The 24,181-nt window shown below is 35.7% G+C and overlaps 1 protein-coding gene across 1 annotated transcript in view; it reads right to left on the bottom strand.

Moving 5' to 3' along the window:
* Positions 1-24,181, bottom strand: part of CACNA2D3 (calcium voltage-gated channel auxiliary subunit alpha2delta 3) — a 468,701-nt gene that overhangs the window by 154,758 nt on the left and 289,762 nt on the right. Inside the window, exons 12-13 of the mRNA XM_074879359.1 lie at positions 9,048-9,126; positions 2,489-2,622 (exon numbers count right to left, since the gene is read on the bottom strand). Coding sequence (XP_074735460.1) covers positions 2,489-2,622; positions 9,048-9,126 — 213 coding nt within the window. The remainder of the gene's footprint in view (positions 1-2,488; positions 2,623-9,047; positions 9,127-24,181) is intronic.

Raw genomic sequence — 24,181 nt, forward strand, 5'->3', positions numbered from 1 at the left:
ATTTAAGCTGTCTGGAAATACACTACTATTTCTAACCTGGCAAGGTCCAAGCAGCAGCCACGGAGGAGCAGGGACACAAACCGTCTGTGAAAATCAACAAGTTATGAGATGGAAAGTATTATTTAGATGGCACTTCCAATGCCAAGACAGTAGAGATGGCCAGGGAGTTTGTCTCTGAAAATAGCACTCAGGTAGCTTTAGCGGAGGCAGAAGCACCCCTGGTTTGTTACAAGGTTCCCTTCATTTCTATTTCCAAAGTTTTGTATGTGACTATGCTAATTTATCCTGTTCCTTTGTCTGTGAATTTTTTTGAGGGGAGGAGGATGGAGGAGAAAGGTATTTGCACCTAAGCAGATCACGGTATTCTATTTTAAAATCTTTTTTTATAGCATCCAACTCATTAGGGTCCTGAGTGGAGTTTTCAGACACTTAAAAATATGTGTGTGCATGTGAGTATGTATATGAGTGCAAGTATATATAGATGTGTACATATATACATATATATATTAAAATGTGTATATAGTAACATTAATTATCCTTAGTCAAGAGAGTGAGAAGAGAAAGAGAAGAACGCCGAAGTATTCTGATTGCAGTAAAACAGCTTTTGTTTGGATCTAAACAGTTCATTTATTCAAGAATGTAACAGCTCCGTTGTTTTTTTTCCTCTCAAGATTCCTTCTCTACGCTCCCCCTAGTGTTCTTAAATTCACTTGCATTTACTCACCCCTGCTGTATTCACTTAGTATTTCACACAACATTAAGTTGTTCATTTTCCTTAGCCTTTTCATAACCTACAGGAGAATCATTGAAAGTTAGACTAACTTTTCTGAATATTTTTCTCCCTGCAATGATCAAAGAAATACAGATTAACAGACAAATGAGAGAGCAAAGTGTAAAATTAATTCTGAAACAGCATTTTGTATTTTGCTGGTAGGTAAAGGGGAGGACTTGATGTTGAGAAAGGAGGAAGATTTTGTTTGGAACACTTTTAATGCAATATTCTTCAGCAAACAACAGGGAGGAGAGTTGCACTAAAACACCACTTAAATGGATCTCTTCCTGCTACTCTGTCTAGCAAATACAAAAACTCCCTTCAACATATACACACACTGATTACTTCAAGCATATAAAAGCAAGAAGTGAACAAGAACTAGGTTTTCATAGTCATCTCCCCATTTCATGGGATGCCCTGAAGGGACAGTGGTAACTGGTAGTTTCTGTTCATCTCATCCTTATGTTTCAATAAAAGGAAGAGAACAAAGGGGAGACTGGATTAATATGGGTTTTTTAAAAAGAAAACAGAGATAAGTAAATTCCCTCTAAAGCAACATTTCCAAGCAACTCTTTGTTTCTCCTTCATAACTGCAGTTTTAGTATTTATTTTACATTACTCCAGCCATGGCCACAACTGAAGAATAGAAAAGACCTAAGCAAATGTGAAAATGAAGCAAAACTCTATTCCCAGAGTGGGCTCTTTTCCTAGAATATTTTTGTATTGATTTAAAACTAAACCTTCTAGAAACATTACAAACTCAAAACAAAACAAACAAACAAAAAAAACCCAAATAAAAAAGTGAAGCTGATGAGATTCTCCCACCTTGTCCCATCTTCATGAAAGTAAAAATTTAAAACAAAAAGAAACAGCTTTGCCACTGGTCATCTGTGATGATCTTCATTATATTGAATACTTGGCATTACTTGTAATAAATGACAGGTATTTGCTACAAACTCTTGTTCTACAGACAATATACAAACCAAAATACTTTAATGGATCAAAAGAAACAAGAAGAAAAATAGATAAAAAGCTATTTCAGACCAACCCATGAAAATGAACAACCATCTGCAGATCTGATGATTTACCACAAATGATACAGAAGTATCATGAGTGCTCAGTCACTGCATAACAGAAAGTTCTGCTTCAACTCTAATGTTTCACAAGGATGTCAAATTAAAATTGGACATTTATGACAATTTTGTTAGCATATCACCCATTTAATCCACTTTAAAAGGCAGAATCTTCTCATTATTCTTCCCCAAGACAGTTGTGCCCGAGATGTTGACCCACCTTTATATACTAGAAGTATTGATTCTTGTCAGTCTAAGCTTTTATACTGATGTATTCACTGACATGTTTTAAAACATATAGAAAAAATGGTTACTCAATCCAATCAATTTCTGTTCAAAGCCCATTTTTGATTAATAAAAGAAATGTACATTTGGAGGTCATAAATTTTAAAATTATGCTGTTACTCAAGTTTGTTTCATTATTTTCTATTTAATTTATGATGTATAAATATTTGCTAAAGTTCAATAATCTTGAATTATTTACTTCTAACATAAAGATATCAAGTCCTGATTCTTACACTGAATTGGCACATTCCAGCAACAGAAATCAGGTGCACAACTAGTGTTTCTACCACAAGTTTTACTCCTAATTCCTCATTATATGCAATAAGCCTATATTAAATGCTTTATCATGCACACTTACAGTGCTGTCAATATATGCTTCAGTCCATACTACATCATGTTCTTGGTCAATAACCTTTGGTCGGCTAAGAACATGGAGATATTCCATGACATTCTCTTGAACATCAGCTAAGGTAGAGATCTGAGTAAAAAACCCTGTGAAAACACACAATTCTAAGTTAAAAACCAGACAGAATAAATTAAGGAAAATTGCAATAAGAAGTATGATGTATTTTATGTCTGTCATGTTTTCTGTTTATTTTCAAAGATGAAATGAAAAAAAAAAAATTTTCATAAAAAGCAGCCTCAAACAATAATAACTGGTAAAAACAGAAGTCTGTGAAACCTTTGGCCAATCCTGAAGGACTGGGTTCCCAATATCGCTATGAACCACTGCACTGCCTGTCCTAAACTCTCTATTTCCAGAAAACTTTTGTTATTAAATGGTAAAATGTTTGGGGGGTTTTTATAATTCTGCATATTTTAAAAGTTAGAACTGAGATTAATTTTGTCCAATATTGTCTCATCTAGTTTGCCCAGTTTCAAGAAACATAACAGATTACAACTACAGTAATAAAACAGTAGTTGCGTGTGCTCTAAAATGCTCATCCATATAGACTAAACATCAGATAATAGCAATATGTTATTTACAAATGGCAGGTCACAGAAAATGTGGACTACAACTAGAATTGCTTGGTTTAGTGATTGTTAATCACAGCTTTGTTAATCCTTTAAAACATCTCCTATGACCTGACAGCATTGAGAACAGCAGAGGCCACAGCTATTTGTGCTGTCACCACTTCCTTTTCAGTGCTTAGCTGTCAAGTATCTTTATACATCACAAACTTGACATCATGCAAGGGTGGCAAAGGACTGACAAATTTCAAGGCTATAGTTTCATCAGGACTGATTTAAACGCATCAGTACCCCTTCATATACTTTCCTTTTCTTTAATGAGAAAAGACCAATACAGAATTTTCATGAAAGAGGCCTTGCTACAATTTTAGTCTTTTGAGAAGATCGCAACTTCTATGGAGCTGGAAAACTAAGCTTCAGCAGAAAACATGGCAGCTGCAAAGCACTTTTGAGCTGTGTTTATTGTAGACAGGGCCAATTCTGGCAAGACTGCAAGGGTGCTCTGTAGTCTGACTGTTAGAACTTTCTGATTCAGTACACCTTCCTGAATTTTGGTACGTCTCATTTCAGAAAGCTTAAAAGAGAACCAATATCGAGGGGCCACATGCAGCACTGTTCACGTGTTTCAAGTTACATGCTCAAAAGCAAAAAAACCTCAGAAATCCAGAAAAATTAGACACAAGCACAAATAGACCAATCAGCCTTTTGCCTTTCTTCCTCCATCTTAGACTAGTGTACAATGGCCATAAGTGAGGACTAAGTCACTAAAAGGAAAGAGCACACAAACTCTGCTCATTTCTCTGTAGTAAGATTTAAAGCGAGGGACCTCCACATACATTCATCTCTCCATTTCTCCTTTTATCAAACATATACTTTCAGTTGTCCCCATGGACAAGTTTTTAGTTGTCCTTAAAGAGCAGACTTAGTCACTGTTTTGTTTCAGTGTTTTCTGTGCAATCTTACATCACCACTCCAAATTTATTTGTTGTGTTGAGCTCATGTACTTTTCAGTGCCTGTTATGCCAGTACTTGCACTTCTCTTACAACAGTGTGCAAAATTACAGTCAGAGCAGAGATCTACTATCACTGAGTGGTGTACAGTGAACAATAGGACAACACCTGCACTGAAACACTTAATATATATATATGAGCATATCAAATAATGCCTGAAAAGTCAGAGGAGATTAACTCCTTGAAAAAATTTGTATTGTATCTAAGGTGATAGAAAGGTCTTTTTTAATCAAGCAGTATTTTCTTAACTATACAAGTTGAAATCACAATTAGTTAACACTTTTTAATGTCATACTTCATTAAAATCAAAACCTTAAAGACTCATTTAAGAAGCTCCTGGATGCCCATGCCTGGCATTTTTTTTTTTAATCACAGCCTATAAATTACCTTTGAAATAAAGAATACCTTGCTGTAAAATGAGCATGCATTCTGATTGCCTCCTGAAATGTTTTTGTGTCAGTTTTTCAACTGAAAAAATTTAGCTAGATTACTTAAACAAAAAGAAAGGAAAAAAACCACAACAGAAAACAGAACCCAATCTGAAACACTTCAGTGTTGTGCCATACAGGTTTATACATGTTACAAGACACTGATAATTCTGAATTTTTGTTTTATTTTATTTTCTTCTTTTCCTTCATTTAGAAGAGATCCATCTGAACAGGTACAGCCAACATGAGCAGAGACACCTATTTGAGTACTTATTTGTAAGTATTCTTCATATGGATGTGTATTACATTAGGTATTTCTCTTTGTAGTATTTCTGAGAATGCATACTGTCATATCACAACTTACTCAGAACTCCCCAGGCAGCATGCTACAGAATTCTTGTTGTTGTACTTGCAAACTATATCTCTAAACTGCACAATAAACAGTTTTTAGCCAAATTTTCTAAGACTAAAAGAGGTAGTGAGTATGTCTGAATCAATTTCATATAAACTTAGCAAAGAAATAAAGGTCTCAAAGACAAGTGAAAATTTGTGACTACCCTGAGATTGAAAGAAGTGACATTGAGCATCCTATTTAGAAGCAGCCAGATGGCAAATCAGCACATACTGGCATGCAGGCTAGTTGCAGGCTAGCCATGCAGTGCTCCTTGTCCAGTGAGTATGACAGCTAAAGAAGTCAAGGTTAGGAAGTGGAATAAAAAGGGATTAGTGTGAAAAAATTGTATTTTTTAAATCATATCTGTGTTTCACAGATTTATTCATATATCAGGTGGCAACTAATGAAAAGTTGAAACAAAGAGTGTGTTAGAAACTTTATTCCTTTTAATCAGGTTGCTTCAAACAACTGCGTTTAGTGAAATGTAAAAATTGCTGCTAAAGAAGTGTAAAAGACAAAACAGATGAAGATGGTGTCATAAGACACAACCATATGGATTCTCTCTAGGTTTTTTATAATGTGATCTCAGGAGTGGGTTTCATTTGTAATTTCTGGGAAGAGTTCCTTTCTTGCATTGAAGATTTTCTTTGTTTCATCTACTTATAAATATCGTTTGTACTTTTGTAGCTCACATTAGAAAAATCTACAATGATTTTACAGTTTCCATGACTCATGTAATGTGACCAGTTACCTATCTTCTGTGAATTTATGGTTCATCTATTTACTTTTTTTCTACAAAAAGTTGTTTTTCCTTAAGTTTTAGCTTTCTTTACAACTAAGTGAAAGGAATTGCAAAAGCTATGTGAATGATATTTCCATATCTTTAATGCTTGTTCTAATATTTATTTTTCAATCTTCTCCTAATGGGAAAACTCTACCAAAAGTTACTATATTATAGCTAGGGACAGCATTAGGTAACATTCTCTTAGTTCATTTTCACTGTATATTTAGACTTTTTGATGATTCATGTGTTTGTAGTTATGTGTAACAAATGCTAAACCTCACAAGAATTAGCTTCCTACACTGCTAAGTTTATCTCTTATCTAGAGATCAGAGGTACCCCGTGGATTTAGAAACCTTATTCTTCCTATACCAAGGTTTAATAATCAGATAAAGTCATGTTCTGAAGTTCTTGAGCACAGCTGCTGAGGCCATGCAAGCAATAACAGCAAACCCGTGCTTAAATTTTTGCATTCTAACACCTGCTTCTCAGCTCCCTGGTGTGTGAATTATGCCACCTTAGAGCCCCTTACAGTCAGTGCTACTTCTTTTCCTCCCCATCAGGAAAAAAATCTGTGAAGGAAATGGGTAAGATTTGGTAATGACAAGTGCGAGATACGTATAATAATGTGGTTAAGACACACACATGCTCTGCAACTGGGCTGCCTTTCCATATTGCACAGTCCTTGCAATGTTTCTGGATGGCTTGTTTTTCTCCAAAATGTCCACCATTAGACTCAGAACTTTTCAAAATGCCTCCAATGGATTTTTACATGCAGTGCAGTGCTTTCTGTTTTCTGGACACTGTGCAAAATAGATGCAATATTCTTGCAACTAATAAAATACCAGAATTAAAAAAATCCTCTTTGGGTAGGGACTAAGGAGGGAATTCATTGTTTTGCTGCAGCTGTAAAACTCCCATGGAGAATACCCCCCCCCCCGTATCCCCCACCTAGGAGGCCTCTCAAGCAGGTGAACAGTATCTGTAACTGGCTGCCTGCCACCCCCCACGAGAGCCCACAGCGCATGAGGTGCTGGGGTCATGCTAATAATGGGAATGGATGTGACTGGGGCTTCCTGTACGCAACCCTCTTCTGCTAATACAATAGTCTATAAACTGCTACAGCTGGGGCACACTTTGCCTCAGGGCTGATCTGTCCTCTGCTGGCAGTTAGAGAGTTGCTATCAGACCTCCGATACGCAAAGCATTTTTCTCTACATTGCTTTCTCAGACTCTGCTCCTTTGTACTGATGAATCCTCTCCTTTGTCCATCTTACAATATGCCAACCACAGTGGTGATCCACAATAAAATTTTTTTTAAAAAAATTAAAACAGTGGCTGACAAATTACTAATTCAATAGAGAATTTTACTGAAAAAAAAAATGTTTAATCCTGGCTGTTTTGTTAGTAATGCATTAACTCCCGTCTTTATCTTCACAGCTTTCTTCTAGAAGCTGTGGGAAAGGTAGTGCCTGCTTATTTTCAAATCTGGCATGCTAAGCACTAGGAAACTTTTACCTTTGTTCACTTCAGAATCTTAATAAATCTTTATTCTTTTCCTTTATGTGCACTTGCTTATGATACAGAAGAGTAAATCACTGCAAATTTCACAAACCGCTCTAGAGGGACTTTGGGGTTCTTGAATGTTTTAATGTATTTAAAATGGTTTGGTGTTTTGCTTCATTAAGCCGACTCCCTCTAGATATGCCCTACTTATACATAAAAATGTAACAGGAAAACATGCTTGAGGTTTTTCAAGGTTTCACCATCAGAATCTAGAAGCTAAAGAAGTTTTGCAAGGTGGTATGAATTTCCCCTGTGACCTATTTTGAAGGAACGGGCTGCTGTGCACAGTCCAGTCAGCTGGAAACCCTGCAAACAGCCTTCATCTATGTTGTGCTTCCAAGGGGAAAATCACTGCAAGGAAAATTGATTTTAGGGTCATTGACCCTCAGTGACAACAACAGACTTTGGCCCACCTATGCAAGTAGTAAACTTCAGTCCAGCCATTCAGCCAATCTTTAGACCAGCTTTATTACACTCCTCATCTGTTCTGCTGTAATCCTTCATTTCACTAAAAGAAAATGGATGAGCTGTAGTTGAAAACTGTAAGAAAAAGATCTAAATCCATACTGCCTGACATAATCACTTATGCTGTTTCCAATTGTGATTTTCAAAGCTATAAAAAAAAATTTAATTACCAATTAGAGGTAGATTTTTGCATTGTAAGCTATCAGAGAGCAGGTATTGTAACTATTAAACTGAGATAAAAAAATTTATAGAAGAAACAGTCATTAAGCTGTTTAGTTGATTCATATGAGTGAGATTCTGACTCAAAGCAACATGGCTCTGAAAAGAAAAAAGTAGTCCTGAAGAATGACAAAGGTGACCACTTTTTCCCCTCTGGGAATAAGGAAGATGTGGACCAGATGATCTACTAAGGCAGTCTCCATTGCCTGGTCCTAATTTCTGAGATGTTGTACTTAGATCTTTATGAATCTGTAGAGCTGGGCTAAAAAGCTAAAAGATTTTGTTGATTAAATTGTCTTCAAAAAAGATGCTTCAAAGGATTCTTATACTATTATTTAAACTAAATTATGGTGTAATATTAGCTGATTAAGACAAGACTTCAAACTGAGTAATTTCCATCAGCTGGACATAACAGTAGTTAAAGAAATAATGACTAAATGGATAGCACCTGATGCAATTCATCATAATGTAATGTGGCACAATGGAAAAAAAGAACAGGGTGGTTTGGTTTTTTTTTTTCCAAGAGGAAAGGAAAACGAAAAACCTGAAGATTAATTAGGGGGTTTGGTTTTTTTCTGAATCATTCTTACTTATATTAGTCAATCCTTTTACTGTAGCATCTCATCATCTTACATGTTTTAATGATCCTTCCTTAAAGAATGTAAAACTGTATTTTCAATTACACTGCCAGTTTCTCAATGGACAGGATGTCTGTTTTATATACTGTGCCTAACTCAACAGGACTTGTACCCAATGTTCTTAGGAACCAAACTCTGAGTAATAACAGCTTTGAACAAATGCTTTGAAATTAAAGTTTGTTCTCTGAACAAAAAATTTAAGATCACATATTTTAAAAGCTTCATACAAATTTTAAGAAACAATTCTATTTCAAATATGGTTTTTTTTTTCTTTTTAAATTGTATGCTACAAGATAAATAGGTCTTTTCCTTTCCTGGAAAAAAAAACAACCCATCCTCTGATTAGTTGTCAGTGACACCATATCTGTAGAGGGTCAGATATGCACGAAGGCTCAGTAATAGGGTTTTGAAAACAGGGCTTTCACAGTCGAAGGTTAACTAACCTTTGTTAGCACAGGCCATCCACTTCAGGTTATCAGCAAAAGCAGCTTCTCTTCCAATCAGATAGGTAAAAATACGAACCTGGAAGTACAATGCAAAAGATCAAGTCAATTAATACTGCGCTTAAAACTTACACAGTAGAACTTCAGATACAGATGTGTAATTCATATGGATAGAATCTTTTAAAGAAAGTATTACTGGTTAAACAGCACAGTAGATTAAAAAAAAAAAAATCTCTGCCAGTAATGTCTTCATGACAAAATATGGCTTTTGTTCTATGTAGCAGAATGGTTGATCTCTTTGGAAATTTTTAATATCTGACATTTAAATAAAGTTACGGTTAAACAGTTAAAGTGTAAGTGAGAATAAACTAAAACCATTGGAGTACAAGGTAAAACTGCATGTTTCAGACAAATCTGTTCTGCACTTATGAATTCTGAAAATTGCTATGATATGATGTGGAGGAAGAGGCACTTAATTAGCAGACAAACAGGCAAGCAAACTCCCTTCAGTTTTCAAGGTTCGTATGACACAGTATCTTTGTCAACAGAGACACCTACCACAGGTGGCACTTGTGCTGTCAAGTGATAAATGGCAGAATCATGTGCAGGGTTGCCACATGTCCCAGACAGAAATATCTGTGCAAAAAGCTGTACAGCTGGTGTATGCATGTGCATGCACACAGACATACACACAGACACCTTTATCCAGAAATCCTAGAAAATTGCTGCTTTCCTTAAAATTCTGCCCAGATAAAATTTCTCGCAGAGAAGAAGGGCATACTTTGGAAACACTGGATGCAGTGTAGGCCTTGATAGATGCTAAATGATAACACTTGTTTGTCTAGACTCCACAGTTGCATGTTACAATACTTATATCCAAACCTGCATTTTTGAGCAGCTTCAGACAGCTGCCATCTAAAAAGCAATGGAAAATCTCCAATGAAATATTTCTCTCTTTACTACACCATTTTCTCAGTTTTTTCTTATCAAATAGAGATAGGTTCAGGGTTGCATTATTTTACAAGCCTTGAAAACAGCTGCAAATTTGTCCTCACAGGTGACAGTATTTTTTACCTTATACCTTCTGTTCTCAACCCCATTCTATATATGGGAAACTACAGCAAAGACAATTAAGTGGGTTTTAGCTGGATAAACAGGGAATGGGAAAGGATCATGTTGTCCAGAGCTTCCTCTACCTAATACAAGTTTGCATGGCGCTCACAGCCCCTCTGTTGAGGTTGGGTCTGTAACCACCCACGTGTGTGCTGAGAAAAGAAATCACTGTCCTGGGTCCCAACATAGTCCATCTAGAAATCCCACACAGTTCCATACCTTCTTCATCTACCATTTGATATATCTGGTAAGATGGAGCATAGTGAGCCTCACTTGATCCAACTAAGCTCCCAGCAAGAGAACTGGGAATAGCACCTGACCGCTGCAGCTAAGCCCATATCATGCCCACTGTAGCCCTTGCCATGCTAAGGCTTATGCCTCTCATTCCATATTACCTAAATTTCCACACCCATTTTCCCATTCCCTAATGATCTGTCTATGGCAAAAGAGGCCAAGTCCATACTGGGCCATATTAGCAAGAGAAATACAAGGTAATTATTCCCCTCTATTCCATGGCAAGACCACATCCGGAGTACTGAGCTCAGTTTTTGATTCCCCTGTACAAGACAGAAACTGACATACTGGGAAAGAAAGACTCTTCTTGAAAGTGGACTCCAAGATGACAACACAGCAAGGAAAAAGTGTCAGAGGTCCTAAACAATTCTGATTTGATATCAGGAGAAACATTTTTATCATGAGGGTGATAAAGTATTTGAAAAGATGCTGCAGAACCTGCAAGATATTAAAAAGCTGACTAGACAAGTTCCTGAGCAGCCTGATCTAACTTCACCTGCTCTAAGCAGGGGATTGGACAAGATGATCTTCAGAGGTCCCTCCCAATCTAAATGATTCTATGAAATTAGTAATATTTTACATAAGAGATTAAAACTTTGACTGATTTTCTAATGAAAAAACTTATTCTACATTTTATGGATTTAACATAAAACAAATAGATTAAGTTAGGACTGGAAATTGACAATTGGCAACATGGTGCTATCATGGATGAGAAGAAAGAAAATCATGAACTCCATATTGTAACACTAAAAATTATACCTAAACCCACATATCAGATCCTTTTATCTTTTTATCAGTATACTTAGTAGAATCGTCATTATCCAAACTTTTTTACAGAAACTCTGTTATCATCGTTAAAAAGCTGTACACATCAAAACATGCTCCAGAACATTATATTCGATATAACTGAGTCTCACATTGGATCTCACATTCACAAAATAGATACTCTTAAATTATACAGTAAGCTACTTACACAGAAAGAAATGTCATGATGTGAGAAGTTTATGAAGACCTCTCATTTAATTCATTTGCAATTAAAAAAATAATTAAATTTCTTATAGTTTTTTTCAATTAGCAGTTTTTTCTCACAGACAAAAGAATTTATTTGTAGAATATACCAACTCTATATTAAGTTCCCATCAGTTTTTTTTCACAGAAGTTTCAAAATGCTGTCTTGAAAGTTTCCCTCTTTACTGTCAGTTGTGATACTATATTCCCTCACCGCCCTTTTGTCCATTTTCTTAATGGCCAGATCCTGTTTCTAGGCATACATGGTGTTTTGCATTATTATCAGGCCTAGAGACCAGATTTCAATCACAAAACTTTTCCCAGTCTTTCAAATATAAAATGTACATAGAACTCAATCATGATTTATATAGTTTAAAAAGTATACACATTGATTGTGCAATGTTGTTAATTAATTTGAATCAAACAGTATGCACAGTCCTACGCTAAAACTCTCAAGAACACAGCATTAAACAAAAGAACGGTACTTTTATGCTTTGTTGATGGCAACCAAAAGCATTAATAAAGAAAACCTTTATTCTCTAAACACACGTGAAAGGGCACAGTGAGATTTATACCCTCAAAATACAGCCTAAATCACTGTCACAGTTTATCTTCCTGAAAATGATGCTTGAATATAGCCTGTGATGAGACTGAATACATCCGAGAGATTTATATTTAATGATCTACTTTAATCTATAAAGAATTAAATTACACTGTGTTTCTAATAAAAGGACACCAGCCTTATCTAAAAGAATGAGCAGTAAGCATGATAGTAGGTGTAGGCAACGAACTAACTGCATTAAACCTACAAAAAAAAAATGTCAACAAATGAGTATCATAGATCATCACGAGGAAATGGGCTGCCTCTCTGATACTGTTGCAAGGATTTTAATGATTTTTCTCTGAGTACATTTTATACATATCATTTACTTGGTATTTGCAGTTTCACTAGAAAATATTCTAAGCATCATTAAAAATACTGATAATTTTTTGGCATTACTTGAAAAAATAAAAATAAAAACTATAGAGAGCTAGCAATGAAGATGAGTGATCAGGGTTTATAAAGTGCTGCTTTCCTTCCCTATCCCAATGAGTTGTGTATTTTCCTCTATGCACTTTTCACTGTGCATTATATAAATGGCATTTACCAGTGTCAACATGAAGTATAAAATCTTTTATCAAATCAAATATAAGGTAAACTATAATTTTGAAATGCTATTTCTATACTGCTCATTACTTAATAGAATGACTTATTATTCACAGTAGCTTCATAAAAAAATATCCATGTAAGTTCACAGGGAGCTGTTTTAGTTAAAAATAACACCAGACGCATTGAAGTTTTTCTTTTACATTGACCTTAAAGATATATTAATAGGTATTATGAATATTGTTCAGCATAGTAAGAAAAATACTCAAAATCAGCTCTGATGGCAAACAATTCTGATTATAGCTCTATTTCTAAAAGTTTCATTTGATCAGTTCATTGAACCCACCAGTGTAAACTTGATTCACTGGGAGCTTGCAGTGGGAAACACTCATGAGTGCCTAACCATTCATTGTAGAAGTAATTTTACAAAACAAATGCTTACTGTATTTTCTGCTTTCAGAGATCACAGCAATGACTTAGGTAATAAATTATTAGAATTGAAACCTGCCTGAATAAGTCTACATTTTCAATCAAATTTTTCAAAACAAACGTGGATCTACAAACCTTTTATACAGGTTTTATTATTCTGGGTAGGTATTTTATGTAATAATTCTAGATGTGCTGGTACCATTTCTGGTATAATACCAATAAACAGGGACAAAGTCACTATGGTCATATATCTGTTTTCTGCATCCACATAAAAATATAACTAAGTCAATATTATAGAAGTACTACATTAATTTAACATGATAAGTTCAAATGACTTCAACTCCTGCACGTGGACAAGACCTGTGCAGTGATGGCTCATGTATGCTGCAAACAGGACACACTGCACCACTGAAATTGTCGTGGTAAATTGAGTAGACATTAGGTACCAGATTTAATGCCCATTCATATCCTCAGATACCATGTAAGATAAATGTTGTTAGGTAAAAGCTGTTAACAGTGGCCACCAAATTTTCTTCTTCATGTATCTGAAGTAACTGAATGGAAAGTGTGTCAGAGCAGTTCTGCTCTGCAAAATGATTACATGAAATGTCTATTTTATTTAAACAATCCAGATATAGCACTAATATGGTGTAGTCTACTGATAAATATATATAGTACTGAGGCATATTATTGAAATCTCTATAATTTATAATAACGAGGAAGTATAAAATATGTCTCATCCTGTGGTTTATATTGGACCTTAAAGAAAACAACACAATAGAAACGATGAGCTTTAATAAGTATATACACTATATATATACACATATACACTGATACACCTATATCAGTATCTTATGGTACAACACTTAATATTAGGACACTAGAAATTCTCTTGAATCCATATGAAGAGAATATTTTAGTCAAGGCAGACTGAATAAATTCAAAGTTGTTATGGACCAGTCCCAGCAGATCCAGTAACAACATTTACATAGTCTACATATGCTCTGGCTGAGTATAAGCCAAATGAGAAAAACACCTTTCAATATCCAAGCACTGTGACTGAATCAAGAGACCATTTTCATCTGAGAAGGAATCTGCATTAGAGGGTATAAATACCTCTCTGGCAAAAAAACATGACGGAAAGAGAACTTTCAGTTCTGGATAATTTTCAGAGCTTTGTAAGGTATTTGAGAGATACACCTGAATCAAAATATATTCAATGTCTGACCTATAAAATATTATATCAACTAATTAAGGCTTAACATGAACTGTTACCTGTGGAGAAAGGAAATATTTTCAGGCAGAAACACTAGTTTTGAATTGTTATATCCTATCTACAAAACTGAAAACTGTAGATGATGTCAGATTCACTGAATGCAAAGCAACGTTTACTCCAAGAGAAAAACTTTAATCTTTGGCACCACAGTTGCTATTCCTGAACAGTATGTAGCTTCTACAGATGTGCAATAGACTACTATTTTTTTAAGCCAATGTTCACAGAAAATGGAGAGCTCCACAATAACATTACAGAAACTGACAGTGGAACTAGAATCTTTAAAAGAGCTTATGACTTTCTCACTTCATATTTTTCTACATTTTTCTAAAGTGGGTGTTGAATGGCAAAGAATACCAGTTGCGATTGATGTATTTTAATTATCTTTAAAACAGTAGACATAGAAACCTCCCATATATTACCTTGTTATTATGTCTCATTCCTGACCTAGAAAGATCACCTCTGGGAAACAGCACTCCATTCAGTTACTATTCTTACTAAAAGATTGCTGCATAAGCTCAAATGATTCTGAACTGTAGAATCATATCCATATTAAGCAACAGACTCATTTCAACAGTGCATTTTATGATGGTCACCTTCTACATGCAAGGTTGTGGATTCTTGTCCAAACCACTAGTCCATAGTGAGCTAGTGAGAAGCACAACATGTCAGCAGTTGTCACAAGTTGTGTTGGTAACTACTCCCATGTACACAGCGGAACAAAGTCATATTAACGCATTGAACAACCAAGCTCAGTAGTTCAGACAAATCGTACACTGAGTAAAATATGTAAATCAACAGTATTTAACTGCATATATTATTATTATTTTTAACTTGCTTTCTCTCTGTTTTTCTAGTCTCTTTGTTTTACTCTCTTGTTCCCTTACCTAGGCACAGATCATAGTTTGGGTGACGGAGGTGATTTGCTCTTTATTCTTTGTTGCATCCCCTCATATTTTGAAAAACAATAGAGTACTGTTAATAAGTTTTTTGCTTTTACAGCTAGGGAATATTCTGAAGATTGAACCTTTAAACTCTGGATAGACAGCTTACATAAAATCTCAGAGATGTATACACTCAACCATTAGTGAGGAAACCTAAGAATGATGATTTAAATGACAGCTATTTCAGTTCTAACCACTTCATCTGAAATATCCACTTAACGGTTTCATCCATTATGCATGGACTAATCTGCAGTCCCTGAACTGTCCTCACCTCTGAAACTTCATTTAACTAGCAGCATAGTGAAGAGAATAGGGACCTTCTTCTATCTATGTTAAGCAAGACGAGTCAATCTGTAAGATTCTACACACTGGAATTGTGAAGTCATATCTTCATGCCAAACAGCTGGTAAAATAGTATTTCCAGAAACTTAAAATACAGTGTGGGAGGGGAAATGGGACTTCTGCTTGCAGCTGACAGTGCAGACCTCTGTTTGCAGCTGCAAACTATTTCATGGACACCTTCAGCAAAATAGTCTTTCCTTTCTGGCTCAGCAAGAAATAAAAATAGTCCTGTGGCGAGAGCTATGGAATTTAAGTTATAAGTGGGATATAGGGATGAAATTCAAGTTCCCATAGTTATAAGTTATGGTGGTCCAGGAACACCCCAGCTAGTCTCTACACAGAGGAGCGAATGAACTGATTGGGAACAATGGATCAACGTGAGACTAAGTGATTGCCTGAACTCCGAAGCAGCCTCACCACAAAGAGGTGGTGTAATTGTTACAGGAGCTCTCAAGGTGGGAATTTGGGACAGTCCTGGATGTTTTCCCAGGCAACTCATGTTATGCCTAGACCACCTGATAGGCACTATTTGTATACTTCAAAGTGTTAATTAGCTAATTGAATGGGGAATCTGGCCATCCCAGAGACTTTTTCAGGCAATTCCTGCTGTAGAATTGACCAAACTGTACAGAGAAAAGATACTTTCATAGTATCATTGTAGAAAGCCTGAGGAACAGTCACATAGGAGAACCTTTTGAACATACTTAAGATATATAAGAAATTTTTTTGTACATAATTTAAGATAATAAATAGCAATGAATCATTCCTGTGCTGGAATAGTGATACACAACCACAGGCCAGCTGGAAATAAAGATTCAGCAGAACAGCATTTCAGAGCATCTCACCCAATACAGCTGAAAACACGGTTGCAATGACCCTTACCATCTAGACAGCATGTGACCATCCTGTTCAAGATGCTTGATCCTCCAACTGAGTATTACCCTACCCAAAGACCACCCCCCAAAATGGTTTAACATTCTGGTCTTTGCAACAATCTCAATGGTGCATTCATCAAAGCACTTCGATTTTCATTTGATCAACAGCTAAGAAAATGACAATAGGAGCAGATGAGACCAGAGCTGGCCTAGATTTGATTTACACGCTGTAATTCAAGAGTCACAAAAGCAATTCTCCAATTGTCTGAATCTTGTGAACCTAATAATGAAAAAGGCTGCCATTTATTTAGGTCTCTTGCACTTGTTAATAGAATTTTTGAAAAAGAAAAATCACTGGTCTCCCTTAACATATTTTAAGCTGTGCTGCACACTGTCATTTGAAAAGTGAAGACAATTCATTTTTGTATTGACATTTCTTTTTCTACTCTGCCTAAAGATATTCCTGTGTTATCTGGAAGTCACTGAACATTTACACAGGTTAGTATATTAAAAAAAATATTATTTATCTTTGATTAAAAGCAGAGCAGAATGATTAATAATTTTCATTAAGAGATGGTGCCACTTCTCTAAATACAACCCTAGAGCTACATTCTCAAAGTCTGTCACTAACAAAAAGCAAAGTTCTGATTCAGCCTCTTTGCATATGACTAAGAGAACACATGGGAAGAATACAGGGAAACTTAACAGAGGTTCAGGTGAGAAGAAAAATGTTCATTTGGAAATTCTCATGTGCATCCCTTCCAGGCAGATCCATTTTTCTATTCAGAAAAAGAGCATTAGGGAGGTTCCCCATTCTTTGAAAATCCACCAAGAGGTAAAAAAATAAAATGCAAAAAAAGAAAAAAGGAAAAGTCAACTTCAGAAGCTGTACATTTTGGTGGCAGAGTTGACAAATTACATCCCATTCTAATTTGCCAGGGTAAACTTCTGATTCTAATCTTTTGCTATTTCAGTTTTACATTGTAAATTTCTTGTCTCTTCAAACCAGCTTCTTTTTCTGTTGATTATGAATTCTTCATGGTCCATTTCTTCTTACCCTTTGTTATAGTGGAAATAGTCTTAAAATAGTTACCCAAGATAAACGTATAAACTCTTCATCCTTTAAGTCTCAACAAGTGGCTTCTCTTCCTTGGGGTCCTGCTGCTTCATAATTTTCTGATGGTCTGACTTTTTAGCTTCCAACTCCAAAAGTAACCTAAACTGGCTTCCAAATTTAGAAAAAGCTTGAGGTTTTACACTTCCACTGCTTCCCTCCCAAAATTACACTGTGCCTGTTGCCACTGTGCCTGAAGCCACTTGGTCTTCAATATCACTCCTCTTTACATAATCTCATCCTCCTATTCCTCTGTCTCCAGCATTCTTTTGTACAGATCTACTTCAGAAGACACCAATGGGAACAGGGGAAATCAATGCTGCTGTTGGTCCCTGTGTTAAGGAAATGGCATTAAGCCACCACACTTTCCTGTGAGGAACAGTCTGGATGCAGTCATAAAGGGTTTTGAAAGTCATACTGGATCCATTCATCAAGACCAGCAAGATTCACATTCAAAAAATCTGAATAGGCCCCAGGTCTTTGCACAAATAACCTTTCCAAATCTGAAAAGGGAAGAATGTTCAGTTTGTAAAATATATTGATTTTTGAGTTGTTATAGCTTCTAACTTTAACCTACACACACATAAAGCAATTCAAAAATAATACACAAATTCCAAGTGTACTCCAGTATATCTGGTTGTTGCAAAAGGCATAACATACAGGGCAATGAACAGGCATGGGAAAAAAGCAATAGAAATACAAGGTCACTCCAGAAACTTCACCCTATCTCTGAATCTATCTTCGTAGCTTTTTTAATTTTAGTTCTTTTTTTATTATGAAGTGGTGAAAAAAATGAGTTAAGGATCTATTTACATTGACAAGTTAGCAGGAAATTCCATGAAGAGAGCATAAATTCCATAAATGAGCACACGAAATTCTACTGATGAGGGCTACAAAGCCCTGTGATACAACGCAAGATAGCACTGCTACAGTATCTTCTACCCTGTTAGAGACCTTTACCCTATAAGGTGCTGAAAGACTCAACTGACACTGCATTCTGCAAGGAAGCCATGAAGCCATTACCTCATGAAATTGAATCCTTAAACATTAAGTTACTCAGTAAAAGATTCTTCATTGTTAATTTTTCTCCTATGTTATTTAAAATACCTCTTTTGGAAAAGTGTGCATTTATACATTTCCTCATATTTTCTCCTTCCTGCAACTGCAAACTGTACCCAGACAATTTTATAAGTGTTTTCTATTATAGTGACATACGAAACACTGTGCATTGTACCCTAAATACTGATGGGACAGTTAATGAAAACAAACCCCCAATAATTAATAGGGGTATTTAACTGAAAAACAAGATGTTGTAAGCAAAAACAGTAACAAAGAAAAACATTTAATTTGTCTGGGGACCATCAAGCAGCTAAGCCCTGCTTTCACAAACATCCGCATCCCCAACAGCTCCTTGTATAGACCTACCTCAGAAAATATGTGGAGATAGAAAGGAAATTGCTGCTGCAGTTAACCCCTTGTGATCAGGGGACAGCATTACTATGTCACACTTGTCTGCAAGGAGCATTTCTAGATCCACCTTCTAGGTGTAGGGCTGCTGAGGGTCACTTTTAAATAATCCCAACAAGCTACATGTTTTACATGAGATATCAAGTGAGGATATTTCTTCTAGCATTAAAAATGTCTTGACATCTTTTGTTGATTTTCAGAAAATTTTAATGCAACTCAAGATGTACGAAGAATAGTTTCCCACTGTCAAAATTCACTCAATACTTTAGGAATATTGTTAGCAGCAGAAAATGAGATTATGTTATTTTACACTGTGCAAGGACAGAGCAGGTGATGAGAAAGAGTCCAACACCATATTAGCACAAGGCTTATTGCTTCACTAAAGGAGATTGATGGTTGACATGGTTCTGAAAGGAATGGGACATCTCAGGCCTTTTACATGGGACACAAGTTCTAGCCACTTTATACATCCTGAATTATTGGTCACAGAGAACTGAGCAAGATCAGTTCCCTCACAGGCAGATGAGCGTCAAATGGCACAGCAAGAGCTTATCACTAAAGAATTATTTGTAAAGATTTGGCAGAGCAAGTAGGTTGTATTAAATAGCCATTTAAATTTGGCATTTAACAGCAAAACAAAATAGGTCTGAGAAGCATCTAATACTTTCTAGTTTATCTTTCCTGCTTAGTGCGCAGCATGTATTAATGATGTTAAATAAGCAACCATAATGTACAAAGTTTAATACAACGGTATATGTCTTGAATGTACTAAATTCTTCTTGTCAGTTTAACAATTCAGCAAAGAAAATTTTCACAGATTTTGAGAATATAAAACCTTTGGGTGAGACCATGTCTAGAAAATGACATCCCAGAGACTCTTTTAAAAAGCTACGATTACTTAAAAAGAAAAAAAACCTAAGATTACCACAGACTAACTTGTTACTTTCACTGTAACTTTTACTTTCAGCACAAGCTGTAACATTTCTCTCATCTTTACAAATTACTTTGAAACCAATGGGTTAAGTGTGTTATAAATATTTCAGATGTATCTATGGAGTGCCAATAAAAGCTTTATACAGTACCTCCAAATATTGTGTATGCGCTACGCACTTTTATTGAAGAACTATTTTAGAAACATTTTACTGAGTTTTAGAAAATTTTATTTATTCTACTTTTTATATCCTTCCACTGGTAAAGCCAGCCATGGTACAATAAGTTCAACTATACATCGTATAGAGGGAGAGGAAGATTTTAACTCACACTTTTATAACTTTCAAAAATTACCTAACATCAGTTTTCTATCATAACAGTGTTACTATTTCAAAGTAAAATATGATACTATTTATTGGAACTAGGAACAAGTTCTGTACTCTCATCTGAAAAGCTAAAGAAATTTTTGTTCCCAGTCCTGACATGCAAGATTCCAGAACAGTCATTACAAACATGAACAGCCAAGCCTAGATGAACTACTTAGGCATAATTCAACTATACCTATTATTGTTATTCTTCAAAATGCTGGTGGATTTGTTGAAATGTAGAACAGATATTTTCTTCCTAAAATGCAAAAGAGCAGCCTAAACAAATTAATTTGAATGGAGAGGAGGGAAAGGGATTAGAGCAGAAACCATGACGTAACCAACTTTCTTGGATCTAACTAAAGCTTCTGTGGAAAAAGCAGGCTCATACAATTTCTGCTGCTACACTGCTTAGCTTTCTTGTAGACCAACTAATATTTTTTGAAGAATCCATGAGAAAAAAATCAAAATCAGACTAAATTCTAAGTAACCAAATAATGCCAATGTCTCCACTTCGGTTATTGCATAGTTCCAAGATGTAACATAGAACAATGGTAACTCATTTGCAGTATACTTCACTGTGCATGGTGCAGACACAGATTAGAGGATGACATAATGGATAAAGCATTGGCCTTTCACCCTTGGGATTTTGTCCAGCCTGCAGTCCTATCAGATAATGGGTTTGGCAATCTCCACTGGTCTCTTTTGGACACTAATCCCCACTACAGAATCTCTATAATTCATCATATAATTTAATACACCTGGCAACCTTACCACCAGTTCATTCTTTTGTTACGTAATGGCCCAAAGTGAAGTCAAGGGTGGTTAATGCTCTGACAACTGGCTATTATCTCCCATAACAGCTGATTTTGAGGGGATTATTGCAGTCATAAACCATTTTATAAAAATTGGCAACTGGGAAAGCAATGTAACAAAATAAGGTGATATTTAGAAGTTTTATCACTGATTTTCTACCAATCTGTAATGGAGTTTCTAGCATCCAAAAAATGCTAGAGAGGAAACTTGAGATTAAAGGTGCAGATCATGAGCCAAGAATCTGAGGCCTGAACAAGCTTATAGCCAGAAATCTTGACTATTTTGAAGTTACAGATGCCTCTTTGTCTTTTTTTTTTTCTGTCAAATAGACAGTATATTTCTTCTTTATTTTTGTCTCAGTTATTAGTTCATCTCTTCCCTTTATCAGCATTTTTCCCTTCTCACTTTGAAGTATTTTACCGTTATTACTCCAGTTTTAGATCCACAGCCTTGTTCACAAATGAACAAGGGACTTCATTGCTATCAGAACCAATTGCTGAGGATGTAAGTGAGCCTTCAGGCAAGACAAAGGGAAGCTGTACTCAGTTTATGGGATAAGAAATCAGCTCACCGAAACTGTGGGAAAGGTTAGGAAGAAGATGAGCAGTTGAGACTCCAGTCTAAACTACAATGGAATTAACATAGAAGCAAACAGACAATAGTATCAAGGACTCATAGTCAAACAAATTAGCATGCACAATTCTCACTGGAGATAAGAATCAGTTCTACAAATTTGTAAAAAGGCTTTAGAAATTTCACCAGCTAAAATCTAGTGGAATGTAGTTGTTGTCTGAGCACTAAATTCTGTTACCGAAGGCAAAATGATTTGGTAGATGTCAAACTGTAGAAGGATAATTGAAAAAGATATCAGATGCAATGTCCTTTTGGTCTCTCTGGTAGGTCCACCCAGCTACACCTGTGCAATGCCATTTTATATAGTATGGGATAGTAGCATTAGCTGGATACTATATATTTAATCAACAAAATTGTTTCATAGACTGAATTACATGCAATGAGGAGAAAAAAAAAAAAAAATCAGTAAAACAAAGCTAGAAAAATTTGAGCCATAGCCACTCCTGCTCTGACCAAAAGGCATTACTAAAAAATGTCCATTTGAATAAAATATGATCTGTTTCGTGGAAGCTTTACAGAACTGTGTTGAAGTGAGCTTCTGTATTTCATGACTCAGGATAACGTCTACCTGTCTTTTCTCATGCAGACTTGACCTGAGAAAGCTTTCCTTCACTATAAGGAGATGTAAATCCCTGCCTGAGCTTTGAACCAACCATTTCAGGTAAAAGTCAATGTGGTGCTGAGCTCAACTTTGTAAGCCTATGTTTGGTTCTGTACAATTGAATTTTATGTTAGTTTTTATACTCACTTTAGTGGCAAAAGGTTCAAGTTCTAGAAATCCAAACAGCAACAGGAAGAGTTTTATAATGTAGCACAGAAAATTGTAGTGAGGTCTACTCACAGAATGCAAAGAATTTTGCAAATTACAAGCATAATATAATAAAACAGAAGGCTTTATTTACAAGAACAGGGAAAAAAGTTTGTGCATGGAATTTTAAGATTACCTTACTAATTCATTGAAAACAAAAATCAGCCAAAGCAAAAACTGCAAATGCAGATACTGCTCTGATGGAACAGCAGACCCACTGTTTGGCAAACTCTGGTAGGAATGTGTGTTTATTGTTGGACTTCCTGTGAGTAGAAGCAGTACAATTTCTTTAAGAAAATCTTTCTGAAAATGCTGAGTTAGTGAATAGAAAAATAAATGAGATTTTACATAAAAACTGTCTGCTATGCTGAAAAACATTTAATCCTTCAGACACTGTGTATATACACCATGAATTGATTGAACCATCAGTGTTAAAGCAAGGACATTAAATAGACATCACATTCCTTTATCTTGACATTTCAACCAACTGAAGGCAATTGCTGCTCCAACTGTCATAGTATACCAGTCAGTATTAAAATTACTATACAGATTTCAAGTTTATCTTTGATTAAGAATTAAATTAAGCTCTACTTTATCATTTTTGTAGCCTTACAGCATCCATGTGTTCTCACAGTAAAGTCAAACTAAATATTTAATACACTCTTCTAATTAGCTACAAACTATTACCTGATTTAAGTCTGTAAATGAATGTGAAAAGACTCTGGAGGCTTAACGTTAACCTTCATCCACTCCAGTTATATGAGAGAAATTACAGGCTCTAATTAGACTCTTTAAACTGCAAAGAAATAGAATTTTCATAACCAGCTTATTAAAAAACGAAGGCCCCCTTGGGACAGGGCAAATTGCTTCTACCCTGATCCGCTTATCCTTGTACAACACCATACAGAAGACTCATGTTGTCTGACTTACACAGCTCATATTTCTCCCAAATTAACGAGCACTCAAATTATTCCAGCTGCCCCCTTGGCACAGGGAAAAATTGAAAATCCACGGCTGCCAAGTGACGTGTATAACCCAGCTGCTAAATAAAATGCGCTTAAGGGGACACAGCTGTTGAGGTGCCTATTTACATTAAAATAAGTCCATGGATACAGAACAAATGCCTGAAGACAGCAAACAGTGTATAACACTTTGTTTAACCCTTTCATTAAACCAGGTCACAAAAATTTGCAGCATCATTTATAGGCTAGACATAAAAGCATGGCCTTTTCACTTTATGATTTATTTCTTCTGCTTTGTCTAATCTTGCAAACTTTGTGATTTTCTTTTGCAGAACTAGTAAATTCAGAGGAATCATTAAATAATATAGTTCACATGTCAGAAAGGGCAGTTGATTTTTCAAAACAACTCTACTTAGGAAAAGTACAGAAAATTTAACTCCATTCCCTGCTCTCCAAACATGTGTGCATGTCATGATAAGCATTATCTTTGAGACAGCAGAACTTCTGAAGGTGGTTCTTGCAGAAGATTCACACAAACTTGTAGAGTCAGAGTAAAAGGAGACTATTACATTTTTGTGCCTTAACCTACACAGGCTGCCAACTCATTTCCACAT

Source organism: Strix uralensis, chromosome 10, assembly GCF_047716275.1.
Source record: "Strix uralensis isolate ZFMK-TIS-50842 chromosome 10, bStrUra1, whole genome shotgun sequence".
NCBI lineage: Eukaryota > Metazoa > Chordata > Aves > Strigiformes > Strigidae > Strix > Strix uralensis.